Below are 24,527 nucleotides of genomic sequence, written 5' to 3'. Positions count from 1 at the left end.
TCTGCTGAGTACATCATCACTTTGAACTTCCCCTTTAATTCATCTCACTTTCTCTAGGTAAATGGTGTAGCCAGTGATATGCACGTGGGCTCTAGCTATGCTTATCTCCTCTTTGTGTGGTATATGTGGAACATGCATTGTTCCAGTCCTACTTAGAACTCCACTACACCATCTTAACGTAACAATATCATCATTGGTGCTGCTTCTGGTTTGCAATTTCCATCCTCTCACTTTCACCTGGTCCATCTATGACTCTTCTCTCCCTTTTAACTTCTGTTTCCATTTCTGGGGATCCATCAATATCCATTACAATCTCCTGACACCCACTGCTAACTGACGACACCTCCTCTCCCCTGTTTCCTGGAAACATTCCATTCCATTCTCCCAGTTTTTCCATCTACATCACATTTGTTCTAATGATGCTGCTTCCACCAGAGTGCCTCTTCAACTGAGGACTCCCCCCATTGTGGCAACGAAGTTCAGTTGTGTCCTACCCATCTCCTGCAGTTCTGCCGTTGTCACTTTACCCTTCCTCCCAGAATAACAATGAAGTTCCCTTTGTCTGATCTTTCCATTCCTCTAGTCTGCATTCAAAGCATCATCCTTCACCATTTCCACTAGGTCCCACAGGATGCCACCACCAAGCACATTTTCCCCTCCCTCCTACCAGCAGCATTTCACAGACACTGTTCTCTCTGTGGTACAGTGGGCTACTCCATCATTCCTCATTCCTTCATGGCACTTTGCCTTCCAATCACTGAAGGCTTAAAACTTACCCTTTCACCACCTTGCCGTCCAAGGTCCAAGCATACCCTCCAGGTAAAGCATAGAACATAGAACAATACAGCACAGAACAGGCCCTTCGGCCCACGATGTTGTGCCGAACTTCTATCCTAGATTAAGCACCCATCCATGTACCTATCCAAATGCCGCTTAAAGGTCGCCAATGAATCTGACTCTACCACTCCCACGGGCAGCGCATTCCATGCAGTATTTACTTTGTAATTATTTCAATCTAGTCTATTGTAGTCATGATTTGGAGATGCCGGTGTTGGACTGGGGTGTACAAAGTTAAAAATCACACAACACAAGGAAGCTTATAGTCCAACAGGTTTAATTGGAAGCACACTAGCTTTCGGAGTGACATTCCTTCAGGTGATTGTGGAGGGCTCTATCGTAACAGAGTTTATAGCAAAACTTTGCAGTGTGATGTAACTGAAATGATAAATTGAAAAATTGATTGTCTGTTAAGCCTTTCGTCTGTTAGAATACAGTGATAGTTGCACTTGAAAGAAGTGAAACTATCACTGTATTCTAACAGATGAAAGGCTTAACAGACAATCAATTTTTCAATTGATCATTTCAGTTACATCACACTGCAAAGTTTTGCTATAAATTGTTATGATTCAGCCCTCTACAATCTTCCAATTAAACCTATTGGACTATAACCTGGTGTTGTGATTTTTAACTTAGTCTATTGTGTTCACTGCTCACAACACAGTCTCCTTTACATTGGTGAAATTAAATGCAGATTAGTTGACCACTGTAACTCCACTTCATTCATAAGAATGACCTAATGAGTTTTGAGAAGATTTGCAGCTCGGGTTGAGATTCTGGAAGTAAGTTTGCTTGCTGAGCTGGAAGGTTCATTTTTAGACGTTACATCATTGTAATGTCATTAGTGAACCTCCAGTGAGCACTCATGTTATATCCCACTTTCTATTTGTTGTTTCCTTGAGTTGATGTCATTTCCTGTTCTTTTCCTTAGAAGGTGATAGATGGCGTCCAAGTTGATGTTTGTTGAGTGTTCCAGTTGGAATGTCATGCTTCTAGGAATTCTTGTGCTTGTCTCTGTTTGGCATGTCCTAGGATGGATGTGTTGTCCCAGTCAAAGTGAAGTCCTTCCTCATCTGTATGTTAAGGATACTAGTGATAGTGGGGACACTTTGAGAAAAAACAGGAAATGACATTACCAACTCAAATACAAAAATAGAAAGCGGGACATAACATCAGCGCTTCACCGAAGGCTCACTGATGATGTGACCCAGTATGGTGACGAAACGTCTGATAATGAACCTTCCAGCTCAGTGAATGAACTTCTATCCAGAATGACCTAATCTTCCAACTTCCTCCCATGTTACATTTCTGTCCTTCATCAGATGCAGTGAAGTAAAGAAGCTCAGTGCAAGCTGGAGGAACAATACCTTTCTTTCTGGTTAAGCACTTTGCAGTCTCTAAAACTCAATATTGAGTTCCCAACTTTAGAGTATGATCTCTGTCCTCTGTTTTTAATACATAACTCGTGCCCTGTTGTCTTTTTGACTCTATTCTCAGCAGAATGGACTAATGGGTGGCATGGTGGTTAGCACTGCTGCCTCAGTGCCAGTTTGATTTCAGCCATGGGTGACTGTGTGGAATTCGCACATTCTCCCCCGTCTGCGTGGGTTTCCTCCCACAGTCCAAAGATGTGCAGGTTACATGAATGGGAGAGTCAGATGCTGCCTGACCTGCATCTGCAGTCCTCACTTTCTCCAGGTTAGGTGAATTGACTCTGCTAAGTTGCTCATAGTGTTCAAGGATGGGGAGATTAGGTGCATTCATCAGATGTAATTGTCAAATAATAGGGTAGGGGAATGGGTTGGGTGATTTACTCTTTTGAAGGGTCGATGTGGACTTGTTGGGCCAAATGGCCTGTTTCCACACTGTAGGGATTCTGTGATCTTATGATTTCCACACATTCATTTATATCCATATCTCTTCTGTACCACCATTTGTCAGTCCCTTCTGTTTTTCACTCTGGGCATCCTCAATCTGTTCCACTTGCTCCTCCTGCCCCTCTGTCAAAAGCACAAAAATCACGATTTTCTAGTTACTTTCACTTTGAAAGAAGTCATATTCAAACTTAAAAATTAACTCTCTTTCTCCATACATACTGCCAGACCTACTGAGTTTCTCCAACATTTGTTTTGATTTTAGTTTGCAGCACTTGCAATATTTGGCTTTTATGATTTTAATCATGGAGGTAGGGACCAAAGGTGATAGTTTTACAATATTTACAAATTTGGAACTAAGTGGGAATGTGTTGTGAGAAAGATGTAAAGTTGATTTCAGGAGGATTCAGACAGGCTTAATGAATGGGCAAGAGCAAGGCAGATAAAATATAATATAGAAAAATGTCAGGTTATCCACTCTTGGTAAGAGAAACAGATATACAAAGTATTTTAAGTGGTAAGACACTAACATTTTCCAATGTACAAAGGGACCAAAGTATCCTTGTAGACAAGTCATTGTAGGAGAAAGTGAGGACTGGAGATCAGAGCTGAAAATGTGTTGCTGGAAAAGCTCAGCAGGTCAGGCAGCATCCAAGGAACAGGAGAATCAACATTTCTGGCATAAGCCCTTCAGGAATGAGGAAAGTGTGTCCAGCAGGCTAAGATAAAATGTAGGGAGGAGGGACTTGGGGGAGGGGTGTTGGAAATGTGATAGGTGGAAGGAGGTCAAGGTGAGGGTGATAGGCCAGAGTGGGGTGGGGGTGGAGAGGTCAGGAAGAAGATTGCAGGTTAGGAAGGTGATGCTGACTTCAAGGGATTTGACTGAGACAAGGTGGGGGGAGGGGAAATGAGGAAACTGGGGAAATCTGGAGTTCATTCCTTGTGGTTGGAGGGTTCCTAGGCAGAAGATGAGGTGCTCTTCCTCCAACCGTTGTGTTGCTATGGTCTGGCGATGGAGGAGTCCAAGAACCTGCATGTCCTTGGTGGAGTGGGAAGGGGAGTTGAAGCGTTGAGCCACGGAGTGGTTGGGTTATTAGTCCGGGTGTCCCAGAGTTGTTCTCTGAAACGTTCCGCAAGTAGGCGGCCTGTCTTCCCAATATAAATGAGGCCACATCGGGTGCAGCGGATGCAATAAATTGTGTGTGGAGGTGCAGGTGAATTTGTGGCGGATATTGCATTTATTGCATCCGCTACACCCGATGTGGCCTCCCCTATATTGGGGAGACCGGCCGCCTACTTGCAGAACGTTTCAGAGAACAACTCTGGGACACCCGGACCAACTAACCCAACCACCCCGTGGCTCAACACTTCAACTCCCCCTCCCACTCCCCCAAGGACATGCAGGTCCTTGGACTCCTCCATCGCCAGATCATAGCAACACCTTGGTTGGAGGAAGAGCGCCTCATCTTCCGCCTAGGAACCCTCCAACCACAAGGGATGAACTCCAGATTTCCCCAGTTTCCTCATTTTTCCCACCCCCCCTTGTCTCAGTCAAATCCCTCGAACTCAGCACCACCTTCCTAACCTGCAATCTTCTTCCTGATCTCTCCACCCCCACTCCACTCTGGCCTGTCACCCTCACCTTGACCTCCTTCCACCTATCTCATTTCCAACACCCCTCCCCCAAGTCCCTCCTCCCTATCTTTTATCTTAGCCTGCTGGACACACTTTCCTCATTCTTGAAGAAGGGCTTATACCCGAAACGTCGATTCGCCTGTTCCTTGGATGCTGCCTGACCTGCTGTGCTTTTCCAGCAACACATTTTCAGCTCAGACAAGTCATTGTAGGCTAATACGCAGTGCTACGAACTATTAGGAGACCAATGGAATGTGGCCCTTCATTGCAAGAGGAATTGAGCCACAGGAGTAGTGAAGCCTTTCTTCAATTATATAGGAACTTGGTTCGACCATACCTGGAGTATTGTATATAGTTTTGATCTCCTTAACTCAAGAAGGGTATTATTGCTATTATAGAGCGAGTACAGCAAAGGTTCCCCATGCTTGTTTCTCCTCATCCTTAACAATTTCTCCTTCGAATCCTCCCATTTCCTCCAGATGGAGGGGGTAGCTATGAGCCCCAGCTATGCCTGTCTCTTTGTTGGCTATGCAGAACAGTCCATCTTCTGTAGTTACACTGGCACCACTCTCCAACTCTTCCTCCGCTACATTTATGACTGCATTAGTGCCACCTCATGGTCCCCTGAGGAGGTTGAGCAGTTCATCAGCTTCACCAACACACTCCACCCTGACCTTAAATTCACCTGGACCAACTCTTGACACCTCCCTCACCTTCCTGGACTGCTCCACCTCCATCAATGATGACCGACTCAGACATTTTTTACAAACCCACCCTACCTCCTGCAAAATTGCTATCCCGTATTCCCAATTCCTACATCTCTGCCGTATCTGCTCCCAGGAGGACTAGTTCCACCACAGAACACACCAGATGGCCTCATTCTTTAAAGATGTAATTTCCCCTCTCACGTGGTTGAAGATGCCCTCCAATGCATCTCATCCACGTCCTGCACCACGCATGTCAAACCTCACCACTCCAACCTCAACAAGGACCGAAACCCCTGGTCTTCACCTTCCACCCCACCAACCTCCAAATAGACCGCACCATCCGCTGACATTTCTGCCACCTACAAATGGATCTTACCACCAGGGATATATTTCCCTCCCCACCCCAATCTGCTTTCTGCAAAGACCATTTCCTCCATGACTACCTGGTTAGGTCCAGGCCGCACCCCCGAACAACCCATCCTCCCCTCCTGGCACCTTCCCCTGCCATTGCAGGAATTGCAAAACCTGGGTCTACACCTTCCCCCTGCCCCCCCCCCCCCCCCCCCACCCCCCAACCTTCATCCAAGGCCCCAAAGGAATTTGTCTTGCAAACGTTTTGCTCAGTTGTCTGAGCGTGGCTGTTGGTTTGTGTGCTGTTATGGGTCCTAGTGATCGCAGTAGTCTGGCTGTCAGTTCAGAAATGCTTCTGATGTATGGTAGTGTGGCTAGTCCTTTGGGTTGCGGCATGTCCTCTTTCCGTTGTCCCACTAGGAATCATAACAGCACACAAACCAACAGCCACGTTCAGACAACAACTCACAAAGGACCCGATACCCAACATGAGCAAAACTAATGTAGTGTACAAATTCCCATGCAAGGACTGCAGAAAATACTACATCGGACAAACAGGAAGACAGTTAACGATCTGTATACACGAACACCAACTAGCCATGAAATGACACGACCAGCTATCCTTAGTAGCCATACACACAGATGACAAGCAACATGAATTTGACTGGGACAACACTACCATTATAGAGCAAGCCAAACAGAGAGCAGCCAGGGAATTCCTAGAGGCATGGCACTCATCCACAGACTCTATCAACAAACACATCGACCTGGACCCAATATACCGGCCACTACAGTGGACAGCTCGAACTGACAACCGGAAGCGGCAGAGACAGGCCACTATAAATGCTGGAGGAAACAGCACAGAAGCGCTTCACAGGAGGCTCCCAAGCACTGATGATGTCACCTAGACAGGGGACGAAACGTTTGCAAGACAAATTCCCAGCTCGGCAAACAGAACCACAACAACGAGCACCAGAGCTACAAATCTTCTACCAAACTTTGAGCCCCAAAGGAGCCTTCCACATCCATCAAAGTTTCACCTGCAAATGTCATTTATTGTATTTGTTGCTCCCGATGCAGTCTCCTTTACAGGGGGGAGACTGGATGCCTTCTTGCAGAGTGCTTTAGAGAACATGTCCGGGACACCTGCACCAATCAACCCCACCACTCGATGACTGAACATTTCAACTCCCCCTCCTACTCTGCCGAGGACATGCAGGTCCTGGGCCTCCTCCACCGCCACTCCCTCACCGCCCAACGCCTGGAGGAAGAACGTATCATCTTCTGCCTTGGAATGCTTCAACCCCAGGGCATCAATGTGGACTTCACTAGTTTCCTCATTTTCCCCCCACTTATCCCAGTTCCAACCTCATGACCTGTCCTACCTGCCAATCTTCCTTCCCACCTATCCGCTTTACCCTCCTCTCCAACCTATCACCTTCATCCTTGCCTCTATCTACCTACTGCACTCTTAGCTACCTTCTCCCCAGCCCCACCCCCTCCCATTTATCTCTTCACCCCAGAGGCTCCTAGCTTCATCCTAATGAAGGGCTCCTGCCTGAAACAATGATTTTCCTGCTCCTTGGATGCTGCCTGACCTGCTGTGCTTTTTCAGCACCACATTCTTGACTCCAATCTCCAGTATCTGTAGTACTCACTTTCTCCTTGTTTCTGAAATGGTGGAACTTCCTATGAAGAGACATTGGGCAAACGTTAACAGATTGACAGGATGGATGCAGGTACGATGTTACCTCTGGTTGGGGGCCCAATTTAAAAATAAAGAGATGTCAATTAGAACTGACTTGAGGTGCAGTTATTTTACTCAGAAGTTAGTGAACTTTTAGCCCTTTGCGGTAGAAGCTTCTTTTGATTATGTTCAAAGGAGAGATTGATAGACTAACCATCAGAAATCTACAATTGGCAATGATACTATGGGGTCAGGTGGATCAAGGTCATTGAAGTGTTTGATCAGTCCTGATTGTACTGAATAGCCTACTATCGACCCTGTCTACTTATTGGGGTTTTGGTTGCATGTATTTATTGGGGTTTATTTTGTGTGTGGTGGGGTAGTTTCTGTAGTGAGATTTCTCCGACAGGTGGTTTGTATATTTGTTGGGGTTTTACTTGAGGTAACATCCCAAAAACAAAACCCTATTTATTTTGGGGGGGGCTGCTTGTTTATTGGAGTTTATTTCTGGAAATTGTACATTTATGGGGCTATATTCAGGATGTTTGTATTTATTAGGGTTTGCTTTGATGGTTTGATGTATATATTTTGATGATTTGAAGGGTCTGGTTGTCTCCATGGTGACCCTGGGTCTTGGGGTCCTGTACGATCTAGCTGCCCGCGCAGTGCCTGTTTTCTCGGAGCCGCTCTGTCTCCGCACCAGGGCCGGTTCCTTGTTCCGGCCCGTTCCCCATGTGGCTGAACCGCAGCCTCAGGCTCCTGGGCCTGCTCCCAGGCCCGCTCCGAGCTGCCGGTCGTCGCATGGTCCGCGGGAGCGGCTCGAAAAGTCCTGACACCTCCCTGTTTGTGCCGCTATCGCCCAGAGTGAGCCCGGGGCCCGAGGGGAATGTCGGAGCTGAACTGAGCCGGGCACTGGACAAGAGTGAGAACGGGGCTGAGGGAGCTGTGGGCCAGGAACTGTTGCGGCCGGGTCTGGAGGAGACTGAAAGAGTCGGTGCGCCCCGCCTTAGTTAAAGAATGGGAGTCTGGTGTCCCCCCCCCCCCCCCCCTCAGCACGGACCGCAAGATCTTGGACAGAGCACTTTGGAGTCCCCTGTGTTCAATACTGGACCAGATGGTCCGCCCAGACCAGTCCTACACCGTCCCGGGCCGCCACACTCATAACAGGGAGCCCCTGTTCCAGGACTGAAACGGCTGGCCCATGGGGGGTGGGGGGCCTTTCTCTCCCTCGGTCAGGCGAAGGCAATTGACAGCGTGGCTCACAGCTCGGCATTCTGAGAGCTTTTGGGTTTGGGGTGCACTTTGCCTGGGTCTAAATTCCATATGTCATCACAGAGCACCTGGTGAATGTTAGCAGGTCCCTGTCCTTTGGGAGAGGAGTGTGTGAGGGTTGCCCCTTGTCTGGTCCTCTGTGTGGAAGCAACTGTCAGGTTTGGCACTGCATGGACAGGGGCTGGAGGTGGTCCTGTCTGCATACGTGCATGCTCCTCATGTTCGTGGACCCTGATGACTTGCAGAGAATGCTTTGAGTCATAGAGATGTACAGCATGGAAACAGACCCTTCGGTCCAACTCGTCCATGCCGACGAGATATCCCAACCCAATCCCACCTGCCAGCACCCGGCCCATATCCCTCAACCCATCCTATTCATATACCCATCCAAATGCATCTTAAATGTTGCAATTGTACCAGCCTCCACCACTTCCTTTGGCAACTCATTCTATACCTGCACCACCCTCTGTGTGAAAACGTTGCCCCTTAGATCTCTTTTATATCTTTCCCCTCTCAACCTAAACCTATGCCTTCTAGTTCTGGACTCCCCGACCCCAGGGAAAAGACTTTGACTATTTACCCTATCCATGACCCTCATAATTTTGTAAACCTCTAGAAGGTCACCCCATAGCCTCTGACGCTCCAGGGAAAACAGCCCCAGCTTGTTCAACCTCTTCCTATAGCTGAAATCCTCCAACCCTGGCAACATCCTTGTATATCTTTTCTAAACCCTTTCAAGTATCACACATCTCTCCGATAGGAAGGAGTCCCAGGAGGTCTACTCCACAGCGTTTCCTGCAAGGATCAACTGGGGTAAATGTTGGGGATTTCTGGTCAATCAGTGCCAGAACCCATGCACGATGAGCTCCAGTGCTTCACGTGGAGTACCACCTGTGCCTGGGAGTCTATCTTTGTCTTGCTGAGAAATCCTGGCCAGCAAATTGGCAAAAGGTGGAAACCAAGATGACCACTCGCTTAAGACACTGGACAGAATTCCTCCAAATGTTGTCTTACAGGGCCTGAGTGCTGGTCTCAAACCAGGTGGTGCTGCAATGACTGCTGGACACCATGGTCCCTCCCCTGGCTTTATCATGACCACTCAGAGAGAGCCCGTTGAGTTCTTCAGAGACAAAAGGCAACTGCTACTGCAGTTCTGAGTCACCTGCTTGAGGAGGGCAGTCAACTGCTGGGGAGAAAGTGGCGAGGGAGGTGTGAGGTGAAGGAAACAAAGGAGGTGGAGAGGGAACAAGGGACGGGGGGGGTGAAGGGAGAAGGGCGCAGGAGAGGAGGTGGGGGGGGCAAGAGGTCTGTGGAGGGTAGGCAGTACAAGGTGTTTGGGATGGCAGAGGAACAGAAAAAGTTCTGGAATAAAGCACAGATTTGTTCCTTGTTTGTCAGCATTTGATTTGCATTTTTGGTAGGTGAGGCACTCAAAGTGTTGAATAAATTCTACAAACGGAAGGAAATGCAGAGACTGGGCAGTGAGAGTGGCCTTGATGGTAAGTAAAATCTGTGTGGACCCTTTCTGACAGTAACTGCATCATTCAGACTCGAACATGGGTGGCTGTGGTCAGTTATTTCTATATCTGTGTTCACGGGGAACTGGTCAGGTGTGCTGGTCAGTTGCTTCATTCTGTGCTCACAAGTTGCTGGTCAGTTGTCATTGTGTCCGTAGTCTATTCACTGTGTCTGCTGTTCGTTCTCTCTATGTTCGTATTGAAAAGGTCCATTCTGTGTTTCTGTCTATCACCTCTGTGGGCTGATAGGATTATGGTCTGCTCACATAAGATCCATTGTCCTAATCGCAAATGATGAACTTCTAGCTCTGTTTTCTATTTAGAGTAATTTATTGTGGTATGAGGGAGTAAGAAAATAAATGTCTTCATGACTGACTCTGTACTCGATTCCCCAACAAATAGAGGCAAGTATACCATATCCCTTCAACCCCAGGGCATTAATGTGGACTTCGCCAGTTTCCTCATTTTCCGCCAACCTCCCCACACCACCACCACCACCACCACCACCACCACCACCACCACCTTACCCCAGTCCCAACCTGCCAGCTCAGTACCATCCTCATGACCTGTCCCACCTGTCAATCTTCCTTCCCACCTATCCGCTCCACCCTACACTCTGACCTATCACCTTTACCCCTTCCTCCATTCACCTGTTGCACTCTCAGCTACCTTCTCCCCAGCCTCACTCCCTCCCGTTTATCTCTCCACCCCGATGCATCCAGCCTCATTCCTTATGAAGGGCTCCTGTCCGAAATATGGATTTTCCTGCTTCTCATGCTGCCTGACCTGTGCATTTCTTGACAGATATGTAGGTCTGCTTTTCCCTTGTGGCCTGTGCAGGATAGTGAGGCTGAAATCTGGAAACAGTGTAACTACAGCTGAGGAGATGGGAATGAGTGTGTTGGAGAAGGAAACTCTCACGTCATTAGTCTTTTCTATTGATGGCAGATTTTTCTCAACTTTTCTCTAAACATTTGTATTCTGCACAGCTCGGCTTTTCCACCAGGCTTTCATTAGTTTTCGAAAGTATGTGATGGAAGCTGAATCTCTGAGTGTGGATTTACACATCATCCTGAATGATATCTGCTGTGGTGCAGGTAAGAACTGTACTAACCCTGTTCTCGATACACTGCATGGATAAGTTTCATTGCCCCAGAACAAGAGATAGTACACATGGTACTGAAAGAAGTGACTGTATACAGTCGTTATAACATTGAATTGTACAGCCCATGATTTTGTGCCTGCCCTTGGTTCACTTCCTCCATTCCTTGCGTATTCATGTGCTTATCTAAAAGTCCCTTGAATGCTCTTATCATATCAGCCTCCACAACCACCCATGGCAGTGTGTTCCAGACTCCTACCAAGATTTTGACCATGAACCCAATCTATCCATTCATAATTTACAAACTTAATAGAACATAGAACAATACAGCACAGAACAGGCCCTTCGGCCCACGATGTTGTGCCGAATTTCTATCCTAGATTAAGCATCCATCCATGTACCTATCCAAATGCCGCTTAAAGGTCGCCAATGAATCTGACTCTACCACTCCCACGGGCAGCGCATTCCATGCCCCCACCACTCTCTGGGTAAAGAACCCACCCCTGACATCTCCCCTATACCTTCCACCCTTCACCTTAAATTTATGTCCCCTTGTAACACTCTGTTGTACCCGGGGAAAAAGTTTCTGACTGTCTACTCTATCTATTCCTCTGATCATCTTATAAACCTCTATCAAGTCACCCCTCATCCTTCGCCGTTCCAACGAGAAAAGGCCGAGAACTCTCAACCTATCCTCGTACGACCTACTCTCCATTCCAGGCAACATCCTGGTAAATCTTCTCTGCACCCTCTCCAAAGCTTCCACATCTTTCCTAAAGTGAGGCGACCAGAACTGCACACAGTACTCCAAATGTGGCCTAACCAAAGTCCTGTACAGCTGCAACATCACTTCACGACTCTTGAATTCAATCCCTCTGCTAATGAACGATAATACTCCATAGGCCTTCTTACAAACTCTATCCACCTGAGTGGCAACCTTCAAAGATCTATGTACATAGACCCCAAGATCCCTCTGTTCCTCCACCTGACCAAGAACCCTACCATTAACCCTGTATTCCGCATTCTTATTTGTTCTTCCAAAATGGACAACCTCACACTTGGCAGGGTTGAACTCCATCTGCCACTCCTCAGCCCAGCTCTGCATCATATCTAAGTCCCTCTGCAGCCGACAACAGCCCTCCTCACTGTCCACAACTCCACCTATCTTTGTATCATCTGCAAATTTACTGACCCACCCTTCGACTCCCTCATCTAAGTCATTAATAAAAATTTTATCAAGTCTCCCCTCAGCCTCTATCGCTCAAGAGAAAACAACTTGAGTTTTTCTAGCCTCTCCTCGTAGCTCATATCCTCTAATCCAGGCAGTATTGTGGTATACCTCTTCTGCATCCTCTCCAAATCTTCCACATCCTTTCATCTAATACAGCGACCAGAATTGGACATAATACCCGAGGTGAGGCCTTAATAAAGTTTTATAAATCTGCTCCGTTACATTCTGACTCTGTACTCAATTCCCCAACCAATAAAGACAAGCGTACCATCTGCCTTCTTTACCATCCTAAGTGCGGCCACTTTCAGGGAGTGATGGACTTGAACCCAAGATCCTTCTATGCATCATTGCTGTTCAGAGTTCTGCCATTAACTGTATGCTTTTCCTTAAAAGCAATCTCCCAAAGTGTAGCACCTCACACTTGCACAGGTAAAACTCCCATTTGCTATTTCTCTGCTGATATGTACAACTAATTTATATCCCACTGTATCCTTTTGATGATCTTCTACACTTTCCACCACTCCTCCAATTTTTGTTTTGTCTGCAACTTGCTAACTCACCCATCTCCATTTTGATCCAAGTCATTTATATATACCACAAACAGCAGAGATCCCATTGCGGATTCCTATGGAACACCACTAGTCATGAATCTCCACCCTGAAAACATTTTTCCACTACTACCCTCTCCTGCTGTTGTCAAACCAATTATGAATCCATGTGGATTATGTTACAATGCAAGGATAGAAGGGTAGAAATAGAGGCAAAAGAGGAGGGGGAGTGGCGTTTTTGATTAAGGAAAACGTTACTGCTGTAACTAGAGAAGATATTTTCAAAAAATGGTCCAATGAAGATATATGGGTTGAAATTAGAAATAAAAAAGGAACGATGAACTTGATTGGATTGTACTATGGACCCTTCAATAGTCAGAAGTTTAAGAATAAATATGTAGAGATATCTCAGATATGTGTAGAATAATAAGATTGTAATTTTAATTTCCCAAACACTGACTGGGATGTGTTAAAGGTTTGGATAGTGGAGAATTTGTAAATATGTTCAATAAAATTTTTGTTGTCAATATGAAAATATGAGGCTTTCAAAAGTATGATAACAAGAGTTCAGAGTCATGTTCCAATTAGAGTGAGAGGTAAGGCTCGTAGACTTGGAGAGCATTGGAAGAGTACAGCTATTGAGGTTCTAGTCAAGAGTGAAAAGAGATTTTGACAACTGGACTCAAATGAATGCCTTGAACAGTACAAAGACTGTAGGAGCATTCTTAATAGGGAGATCAGGAAGGTAAAGAGAAGATACGTGATAGCCGTGGCAAAGAAGACCATAATCCAAAGAGATTCTACAAGCATATTAAGAGCAAGAGAACAACTCGAGAGAGAGTAGGGCCCCTTAAAGATCACAGAGCTCATCTTTGTGTTGAACCTCGGGAGATGGGAAAATATTAAATGAATATTTTGTCAGTTTTTACTGTGGAGAAAGAAATGGAGGCTCAAGAACCCAGGAAAATAAATATTGATATTTTGAAAACAGTTTGCATTACAGAAGAGGAAGTGCTGGAGGTGGACTTGGAAAATATAACGGTGGACAAATCTCCGGAATCAGATCCAATGTATCCCAGGATATTGTGGGAGGTTGGGGAAGAAATTGTGGGCCCCTTGCAAAAATATATGCATAATCTAAACCATGGGTGAGGTGCCGGATGACTGGAAATTGGCTAATGTTGTGTTTTTGTTTAAGAAGGGATGTAAGGAGAAGCCTAGGAACTATAGACCTGTCAGCCTGACTTCAGTTGTTGGAGGTGACACTGAAAGATAGTGTTTATATGCATTTGGAGAGGCAAGGAATGATTAGGGAGAGTTAGCATGGTTTTGTGTGAGAGAAATTCCCTCTCTCAGACTTGATTGAGTTTTTTGATGAAATAACCAAGAAGATTGAGGGCAGAGCAGTAGACATTGTTTATTTGGACTTTAGTAACACCTTTTGACAAAGTTCCACTTGGTAAACTAATTAGTAAAGTTAGACCATATGGAATTCAGTATGAGCTTGCCAGTTGGATACAAAATTGGCTTAACCGCAACAGACAAAGTGATTGTGGAGGGTTGTTTTTTGGACTGAAGGCCTGTGACTGGCGGTGTTCCACAGGGATCAGTGCTGGGTTCACTTTTGTTTGTTATTTTATATAAATGATTTAGGTGAGAATATAGATGACGTGGTTAGTAAGTTTGCGGATGACACCATAATTGGTAGTTTGGTGGATAGTAAAGAAGATTATCAAAAAGTATGAAGAGATCTTGATCAGTTGGTTCAATGGGCGGAAGAGTGGCAGATGGAGTTTAATCTGGATGATTGTGAGGTATTACATTTTGGTCAAACAGATAAGAATAAGATTTGTACAATTAAAAGTAGGGCCTTGAGTAGATAAACTGAATGACAGGTGTATTTTCCTTAGGGTGGGGAATTTCGAGACGAGGAGCATATTTTTAAAGTAGGAGAGAGCTTTTTAAAAAGACCTGAGGGGCAGTTTTTTCAGTGAGGTTTGTGAGTGGAATGATCTTGCAGAGGAAGTGGATGTGTGTGGGCAGTTAGAATATTTAAGAGTTTTAGATAATTAGATGAAGAAATACTTGGATATGGGCCACGCACATATAGGTGGAACTAGCTTAGTTTGGGATTATGGTTAGCATGATCTGGTTGGATTGAAGGGTCTTTTTTTCGTGCTGTGTTTCTATGGCTCCAACTGGTATTATGTTTACTCAGTTAAACACTGCTAAATACTGTGGACTCTGGAAATTTGGAAGTAAAAGAATGCTGGAAAGACTTAGAGGATCTGGCAACATCCCAGTCTTTCTCTCTCCATGGGCAATGAGTTGAACTTGACTCACGTATGGCTTTGAGGAGAAGTCATATTCAACTTGAAACCTTAACTCTGTTTCTCTGAACAGATGTATCCAGTCAAGAATTTCCAGCACATTATGCTCTGTTTCACCCAAACTGGTGCTATTGTTGTCGCCATGACTCCTTTCCTCCATCCATTCATCCCCAATTTTCCTTTGGAAGTGAGAATTGAACTCGAGGCCTGTATACTGGCTATAATACACAGTTCACTCCCACCACAGCAACAAGTGCAGACATGTTGGTGGAGTGGATAACCTGGGATTGGAACCCAGCAGCACAACACTCATATTTTTAAAATAGAACAAAATGTTTCTTCTGTAGTGAAAGTTTAAATATCTGGGGCAGGCTTCATGTCCTGCTGTTTAGCCTCATTTGAGGAAAAGTGATGTTTCTTTTCCAGAAATGTGTCTTAAGTTGGTGCAATGTTGTTCACAGGTCATGTTGATGATCTCTTTCCTTATTTCCTGAGACATGCCAAACAAGTGTTCCCAATGTTGGATTGTATGGAGGATCTGCGCAAGATCAGTGATCTGAGGTTACCGGCTAACTGGTAAGATTATCCACTCAAATTCAATCCTTATCATTTTTTCAATAATTTCCTTCCACATAACCTTGTTTAACATGTTGTTAGAGTTTACACTTTCAATCAGTAAGGTCAGCAACAATACACTTCCCTACCATGTGTGAGAATGTATAGCAAGCAGTTTTGTACCACCAAATAGGCAACGTAATTGCGCCGAAAGAATATTGGTTATAAGATGCACAGTATTAAAGACACCATGCATTGTAACAAAGAGGCCATCTGTCACAGAGACCTATCAAAGGGAATATTATTCAATTCTGATCTCTCAACTCTGGCATCATGCCCTGCTCCCGAACATAATTTTTTGGAGATTGTGTTTTTGAAGGATTTAATTGCCAGAGCCAACCACAATAACTCAATGCTGGCTCAATGAGATCAACCAACTCAGTTCAACAGGAAGACAATGGTGTGGTTAGAGCTAAGGTCATGTAGAGTTAGCACCACGAGGCAAGTAATCCACAGGGACGAAAGTGAGGACTGCAAAGGAGATTAGAGTCAAGAGTGTGGCGCTGGAAAAGCGCAGCAAGTCAGGCAGCATCAGAGGAGCAGGAGAATCGATATTTCAGGCAAAAGTCCAAATGTTCCTGATGAAGGGCTTTTGTCCGAAACATCGACTCTTCTGCTCCTCGGATGCTGCACGACCTGCTGTGCTTTTACAGAACTACACTCTCGGCAAGTAATCTACAGGGACCATGACATCTTAGCAGCTTTTGAAAGAACAAAAGCCAAACTCAGTAATGATGACTGTGAAACTCATCAATTGTCATCAAATGTCCTTCCTTCCTTTAGGGAAGGAAGTATGTCATAACCTCATTGACTCCTAAGGGCAATTAGACAATTACTTCCTTCCTAGTGCCAGTCACATCCCATGAAAGAATTCAAAAACTGTAACTTTCAGCAGTAATAGCCAGGACGACTGAATTGTGAATTCATTTCAAAAGAAAGTTGGTGGAAGCTTCAGGAAAATTGATTTTCCAGGCAAGCAGAAATGAGGGAAGTATGTGACTGACTGGACACCTACTGTACACCTGAAGCTGATATGAACTTGGGCTGAATGGCTTCCTATAATGCTGATAGTTTTGGTGGCCCATTTTACTGTCATTGTTCAGAATGAAAATCACACCAGCTATACACTGTCCTGGCAAAAACCACCTCCACCCCTCTTAACCTGATCCAGCTCAGTATGAGGAACAGTTTGTGCCTGAGGCCCGAATGTGTCTAAATATAATTTTCTATGTTCAACTTCTTTCTGCTGTTAACTGACTTCGTGAATTTAGCAACAAGTAGGGAAGACTGACGAAATTCAGCATATGTGGAGAGAAAGAAGTTGAATCTTAGCAGGACTGATGCACTTAATGATAAGCTCCTAGGTAGTGTTGCTGAACAAAGAGACCTTGGAGTGCAGGTTCATAGTTCCTTGAAAGTGGAGTTGCAATAGACAGGATAGTGAAGAAGGCATTTGGTATGCTTTCCTTTATTAGACAGAACATTTGAGTGTAGGAGTTGGGAGATCATATTACGGCTGTACATGACTTGGGTTAGGCCAGTTTTGGAATATTGTGCGCAGTTCTGATCTCCTTCCTATTGGAAAAATGTTGTGAAGCTTGAAAGGGTTCAGAAAAGATTTACGAGGATGTTGGCAGGATTGGAGGATTTGAGCTATAGAGAGAGGTTGAATAGGCTGGGGCTGTTTTCCCTGCAACATCAGAGGCTGAGGAATGTCCTTTATAGAGGTTTATAAAAATCATAAGGGGCATGGATAGGATAAATAGACAAAGTCTTTTCCCTGGGGTGGGGGAGTTCAGAACTAGATGGCAGAGGTTTGGGGTGAGAGGGGAAAGATATAATAGAGACCTAAGGGGCAATTGTTTTATGCAGTGGATGGTACATATATGGAATAAGCTGCCAGAGGAAGTGGTGGAGGCTAGTACAATTGCAACATTTAAAAGGCATCTAGATGGGTTTACGACTAGGAAGGGTTTGGAGGGATACGGACCAGGTGCAGGCAGGTGGGACTAGATTGGGTTGGGATATCTGGTCGGCATGGACGAGTTGGACCAAAGGGTCTGTATCCATGCTGTACATCTCTGTGACTCTATGCTCTGAAGAAGAGTTACACCAAACTCAATGTTAAATGTTTTGTGTCCACAGAAGCAGCGAGACCAGCAGAGTTTCTGCGTTTATTTCAGATTTCCAGTATTTGCATTATTTTGTTTTTATCCATGAATTCAGAATTGGGGAAGGTCAGTGAAACTTGGTGACTGACTGGATTTCTCCGGTTAGCTCTGCCCATGAGAGTAAGTGGTGGTTTTTGTTCCTGTTTCTGTCTCTAAGCAGTATATCTGGGATGGATTTCAATGAGGCCTGGTCCACAAGTAGAGTCACAAAGTGTGATGCTGGAAAAGCGCAGTTGACATTTCGAGATAAGCTCTTCATCAGGAACACGAGCTTATGCTCAAAACGTTGACTCTCCTGCTCCTTGGATGCTGCCTGACAGGATGTGCTTTTCCAGCACCACACTGTGACTCTGATCTCCAGCATCTGCAGTCCTCACTTTCTCCTAGTACAAGGAGAGTTGGCCAAGGGAGGTGCTATTTACCTTTTAGTGAAGAAGCTGATCCAGATCCTGGAACTTTTAAAATATTTTAAATGTTGGAACAGATAGAACAAATTAACATTTTTTAAAGAATGTTATGTGGTGTTGTATTTAGAATGTTGACTTTTTTTTTAAAACGTCTTTATTCTTTCATGGGATATGGGCATCACTGGCAAGGTCAGCATTTTTGTTCATACTTAAGTGAGTGACTTGCTAGGTCATTTCAGAGGTCTGTTAAGAGCCAACCACATTGCTGTGGGTCTGATGCTATGTGTAGGCCAGACCAGATAAGGGAGGCAGATTTCATTCCCTAAAAGTTATCCGTGGATCAGCTAGGTTTTACAACAATCATGGTTTCATGATGGTTTCATCGTCACCATGACTGAAATTAGCTTTCAGCTTTTATTGATTTGTATTGAAATTCTGCCAGCTGCTTTGCTGAGGTTTGAATCCTTGTCCCTCAAACATTAGCCAGTGGGCCTCTGAATTACTCATGCAGTGAAATTATTTTACCACAATGATAACTGTGATTATGATATTAATATCTATTGCTTGCAATAACTAGCACTGTTATTTATTGTGACATGTTTGTAGTGATAAGGTTTCAATATGTGCTTGTTGGTATTTTGTTGAATGGTACTCTGATTCTTGGTCGTGGGAAATATGCACATCTCTCACCTCAATGTTACTAATACTCAAGTATATTTACTCCAAGGTACCCTGAGGCTAGAGCAATTCAGAGAAAGATCATCTTTCATGCTGGGCCAACAAACAGCGGAAAAACGCATCATGCCATTCAAAGCTTCTTGGCAGCCAAGTCTGGAGTCTATTGTGGTCCTTTGAAACTGCTTGCACATGAGATCTATCAAAAGAGCAATGATGCTGTCAGTATGTTTGAAGAATTCTACATTGAAACTGTTTGCTGTACAGCTAAGATTCTATGATTCTAAATTGATTGGATTGAGGATCGATTAAACATTCTATAGTCAATGTAGGTACCTTCAAATTTCAGTTAAGAAGGTTTTGAGGAGTCAGGAGGTGAGTTACTCACCACAGAATTTCAAACTTTCTGGCCTGCTCTTGTTGCCACTGTATTTGTACGGTTGCTGTTGTTCGCTTTCAAGATAACAGGGGATTCAGTGATTATAATGCCATTCGATGTAATTTCCTAGAGGTGAGATGATTGACCTCTCATAGCCACAACCACCTTCCTTTGTGCTAGGGATGACCTACTTTTGCTGTAATTATTTTTTCTGCTCCAAGGTCTATGCACAGAGCTGATGTAGCAACAAGCTGATTGGCATACATTGAGCTTCTGAGCAGATGCGTGGCTAAGCAGCTCCAACTAGTAAGATTTCCCCAATTCCCCTTGACCCATTACTAGGGCTCGTTGATGCCACAGTCTGTCATATGTTGCCTTGAGGTTAAGGGCAATCATACTTGTCCCTTCTGTTCTCCTGTACAGATGACACTTAGTAGAACTGTCAGTGTCACCTCATGTGAGAGAAAACTGGGGTGGTAATTGGTCAAGTTGGATTTGTTCTGCTTTTTGTGCACAGAACATATCTGGGCAATCTTCCACATCATTGTTAGGTGCTGTGTTGTAACTGTACAAGAACAGTTTGGGTAGGGTTGTGGCCAGTTGTAGAGCACAGACCTCCATATTGTTGCTTGAATATTGTCACAGCCCATACCTTTGGAAAAATCTGTGCTGTCAGCTCTTTCTTGCTCCCACATGGATTGAATCAAATTAGCTGAAGATTGACATCTGTGATGCTGGGAAACTTCAGAAAATGCCAGGATGGATCATCCATCCAGCACATCTGGCTTCCCAAGTTATGTGAAATTTTACTACTTAACCAATAACCATATAAAAGTATTGCATACAAATATAACTCTGAATTTAAAATGGAGACTGCATGCCGATCAGATTTCTCTGCTCTTGTTTCCCTGATGTTTATTTGGGCGTTCTTCATTCCTAACCTTGTTCAAGGCTGGTGTATTTTCTGAGTGCTTTCTCTAACTCTGTGCCCACTGTCTTGTTTAAGTAATTTAAGTCCACCTCATCCAGTGCCTCAATAAACTGAAAGGAGTTATTATTCAGTACGTGGAGGAGAGCACTTGCAGGAGTGGTCTAAAATGGTTACATTTTCCTTTTTTTTTTCTAAAACTAGAATTTCCAGTATCTGTTAGAATGAATGAACATAATCCCATATGGGATTAACCACGTAGATGATCTGATGCTGTTTGCTGAGGTTGCTGGTGTTGAACTACCACAACATCTGGTAATTCACAGTCCACTGTGTCCTTTACTCAGGAAGTGAGCAGCTTATATTCCTGCTGTGCATCCTTGTTGTGGACATTGCTTGAGGTCAGCATCAAGCTCAGTTGTGAAATCTTGGTAGTGGACCAGCCTATCCCTCTCACTGTCACATAACCAGTTATCAGTGACCATTTGGATGTTGTACAGTCTTCAAAGTACAAGCCATTTTCTTTACAGTTTTAGGCAGAGAATCGAAAAGTGGCAAAGACTGAAGAAATGAGATGTTTGAAAATGAGTAAGTCAAGTTCCAATATAGTATTGAAAACTTTGCCCTTTTTGTGTATGTCAGTTCAGTACACTGGATATCGTCAGGGATGTGCCAAAGTCCAAAGATGTGCAGGTTAGTGGATTGGCCATGCTAAATTGCTGACAGTGTCCAGGGATATATAGGCTAGGAGGATTAGTTATGGGAAATGCAGGTTTAAAGGGTTAGAATAGTAGGGTGAGGCTGGGTAGGATGCTCCAGTGTGGACTTAATTAGCCAAGTGGCCTGCTTCCACACTGTGGGGATTTTATGATTCTGATTCTGATTATGGAAGAGTAGAGGGCCCAGTTTTTAGATATGCAGCATAACTTTACAAGATGTTTGATTATTATGCTTTGGTTATTTGTAGGGTGTGCCATGTGATTTGGTGACTGGGGAAGAGCGAAGTTTTGTGGATCCAGATGGGAGGCAATCAGCTCATGTTGCTTGTACAATTGAAATGTGCAGTGTAACTACACCATGTATGTGCACACCTCTTCCTGCTCTCTATTATTTGCATTTGTATAATGTCTTTTGCAACATTAATGTTCCAAATCTTATTCTACCCAATGAAGCTCTTTTGAAATTTTGTATAGCAGCCTCTTTGCACACAACAAGATTGTGCTAATACCAATGTGATCGTAACCAGAAAATCTGTTTTAGAACTGGATAAAGAGGGCCTGTACAGATATGATATCTGAGAGTATTTGTTTGTCTGCTTCAACATAATAATTCTTCAATAATGAAGTAAAGACAAAATACTGCTAATATTGGAAATCTGAAATAAAAGCAAAAAGTGCTGGAAATACTCAGCTGCTTTGGCATCGTCCAGTGAGAGAGAAACAAACGTCAAAAATGACTCTTTTGAAAAGTTAAATGGCAAGTGAGAGCATGGGTGGGATTAGACTAGATGGTCCACTTGATTCTGGAGTCCTCCATGAGTCTCATAGTCAGCTTTTTCTGGTATGAGAGAGAATAGTTTGGACGTAGGATAAAAGCAAACTACTGCAAATGCTGGAGATCGAAAATAAAAGCGGTGCTGGAGAAACTGGTGAGAGAAAAAGTTAAAGTTTCAAGTTCAATATACCACCTCTTCTGCTCGAACTTAAAACAAAGCTCTGTATCTTGTACTCATTACAGATGCTACCAGACGTGCTGGGTTTCTGTAACACTTTTTTTATGTAGAAATTTAAGATTTAGGAGGTGGAATGGACTGTTTGGCCTTTCAAGCCTGCTCCATCATTCAAGAAGATCTTGGCTGATCTGTTTGTGGTCTTAACTCCATTTTCCTGTCTGCATCCCATTAACCCAAGAACTCGTCTAACAAAAATGTATCTAACTCAATCTTGAATAAGTACCCAACCTCCACTTCCTTCTGTAGGAAAGAAAACCTGCATGTTGACAACTCTGAAGAAAATAATTCTCTAATCACTGTCTTGAAAAAAAGGAAAACCTTATTTTTAAACTGTGTCTCCTAGCTCTAGTCTTCCCCCACTGGAGGAAGCATTCTCATTCAGTTCCCTCGAGCTTTGATATTTTTCAATAAAATCAACTGCTATTTCTCTAAACTCTAATTCGCGTAGACCTAACCTGTTCAAACTTCATAGGTTAACCTTACATCTAAGGAATGAGGAGATGAAGGGCTTATGCCCGAAAGGTTGATTCTCTTGCTCCTTGGATGCTGTCTGACCTGTGTTTTTCCAGTACTACACTTGTCGATCCAAGGAATAAGTTGCATAGAATTTCTCTGAACTGCTTCTAAAGCAGTTATGTTATTTTTTTTTCAAATAAGGAGACCAAAATTATTCCAGTTTGTCCATTGCTTTGTACAGCTGTGGTAAAAGTTACCTGCTTTGATATTCATTCCCCTTGGAATAAATGACCATTCCATTTGCTTTCCTAATCACTTGCCGTATTTGCATGCCAATATTGTGATTCATGAATTCCTAAATCGCACTTTACCGTTGAATCCTGTATTCTCTCTTTATTTAAATAGAATGTTCTTTAATTTTCTGTTCTTCCAACCAAAATTGATAAGTTTACCCTCATTTTATACCATTTCCTAATTCTTTGCCCACTCTCTTAATCTGTCCACGTCCTTTTGCAGACGGTCTATCTCCTCTTCAGATCTTATTTTTCAACTTATGGTGGCAGCCTCGCCCTTCCCTTCCCATTGTAGGAATGCAGACATTTTTAGCATTCTCTTCCCCCAGGAACCTGAAGGTTGGGTCATTGACTCTATTCAAGGCTGAGTTAGAGTTTTGATAAATAAGACAGTTAAAGGTTATGGGGTACACTGAGATGAGACTATGGCCAGATCAGCCTTGCTCTTGATGAATGGTGGAGCAGGCCTAATAGCCTATTCCGTCTCCTAAATCCGACATTCTTGTTGGGGTGGGAGCTGTTAGTCACCGATTTATGCAGAATGGACAATAGGAGTGGGTGGGAATTCATGTTGTGCTCAATATTTTGCAGATGAAATTGCCGTAATTGATGAAATCCAGATGATCAAAGATCCTTCCAGAGGCTGGGCCTGGACTAGGGCACTATTAGGTAAGAATATCCGTTCATAATTCAGGTTACACTTCATCTGGATTTATTACAGAAGCCTATCAAATAACCTCAGCCTGAACTCTGTGTAATGGATTGGACTGGATTCTGCTGTTTGAAACCAGGGCAAGTATTTTCTGCTGGCCATACTTTTGTTATGCCAGTGCAGTTGGACTGTTTTCTGTTGGACATTTCCTCTATGACTGGACTACATAGTCGTAATTCCTAGGATGGCAATTGGGGAAGGGTAATGGGAAGTGGGACAACTATTGCTTTCCGACTTCCTCAAGGGGAAACAGTGGCCAAGTGATATTAGCAATAGATTATTAATCCAGAGACACAGGTAATGTCCAAGCATCTGACCTCACTCCCTCACTTTAGTAATTGTGCCACTTTTATGACCACCACTTTTCATACTGGTGTGATTCATTCATGAGGCATCAGTAGACACAGTCTAATGATCTGAATCCTAGACGCAGAGACTGTACAGACGGAGTTTTACTCTGCATCTGAACCATACTGTACATGGGCTGACTCTGTTGGATGCGAACTCTTTAGAGGGAGCTTTTATCTGTATCAATCAGTCTGCTGAAGGGGACAGTAATAGGGGCATTACTGTGTATTTAACTCTATACTGTACCTTCTCCGAAGAATGTTTTGTGCATTATTTCAATGTACCTTGCTTTCACTGCAGGACTTTGTGCAGAAGAAATCCATATCTGTGGTGAAGCTGCAGCTATTAACTTGGTGATGGAGTTGATGTTTGACACTGGAGAAGAGGTTGAGGTACGTGTCCTATCTCTGGGGCAAGGGCTATAGGGAGAAATATGGCTTTGGCTTTAAAACATCAGGCAGTCTAGATGTTGAAAGCATTAAAACTGAATACTGAATCATTGTTAAATATGTAGCACTACTTCCAAGCATAGATACTGATAGCAACTTGCTCCATGAAGAGGATGTGCTCAGACCAGCACCAGAATACATAAAACAGATATCAGCCCGACTAAGATATAACACAGGTCTACTTTAATCTGCTAGATAGCTAACCATTGCCATTTCCAACAGGTAAAATCTAAGTCTGTAGCTGTGCCACATCCAGTCGTAAATGGTGCTG

At 44.0% G+C, this 24,527-nt stretch overlaps 1 protein-coding gene across 3 annotated transcripts in view; it reads left to right on the top strand.

Annotated features, from left to right (window-relative positions):
- The first annotated feature begins 7,760 nt into the window (after positions 1-7,760).
- Positions 7,761-24,527, top strand: part of supv3l1 (SUV3-like helicase) — a 40,006-nt gene continuing 23,239 nt past the window's right edge. The window contains exons 1-8 of one of the 3 annotated variants that reach the window (XM_072558017.1): positions 7,761-8,013; positions 9,785-9,862; positions 10,870-10,977; positions 15,553-15,667; positions 19,012-19,180; positions 21,234-21,345; positions 23,339-23,416; positions 24,108-24,199. In XM_072558017.1, coding sequence (XP_072414118.1) covers positions 7,824-8,013; positions 9,785-9,862; positions 10,870-10,977; positions 15,553-15,667; positions 19,012-19,180; positions 21,234-21,345; positions 23,339-23,416; positions 24,108-24,199 — 942 coding nt within the window. In that variant the 5' untranslated portion in view covers positions 7,761-7,823. Of the gene's footprint in view, positions 8,014-9,784; positions 9,863-10,869; positions 10,978-15,552; positions 15,668-19,011; positions 19,181-19,205; positions 20,855-21,233; positions 21,346-23,338; positions 23,417-24,107; positions 24,200-24,527 lie in introns of those variants that run through there. The other 2 variants (XM_072558018.1, XM_072558019.1) reach the window with 2 other exon arrangements.

The sequence above is a fragment of the Chiloscyllium punctatum genome, chromosome 38, assembly GCF_047496795.1.
Source record: "Chiloscyllium punctatum isolate Juve2018m chromosome 38, sChiPun1.3, whole genome shotgun sequence".
Lineage (NCBI taxonomy): Eukaryota > Metazoa > Chordata > Chondrichthyes > Orectolobiformes > Hemiscylliidae > Chiloscyllium > Chiloscyllium punctatum.
The sequence above is the reverse complement of the archived record's forward strand: the minus strand, read 5'-3'. Positions and strand labels throughout refer to the sequence as shown.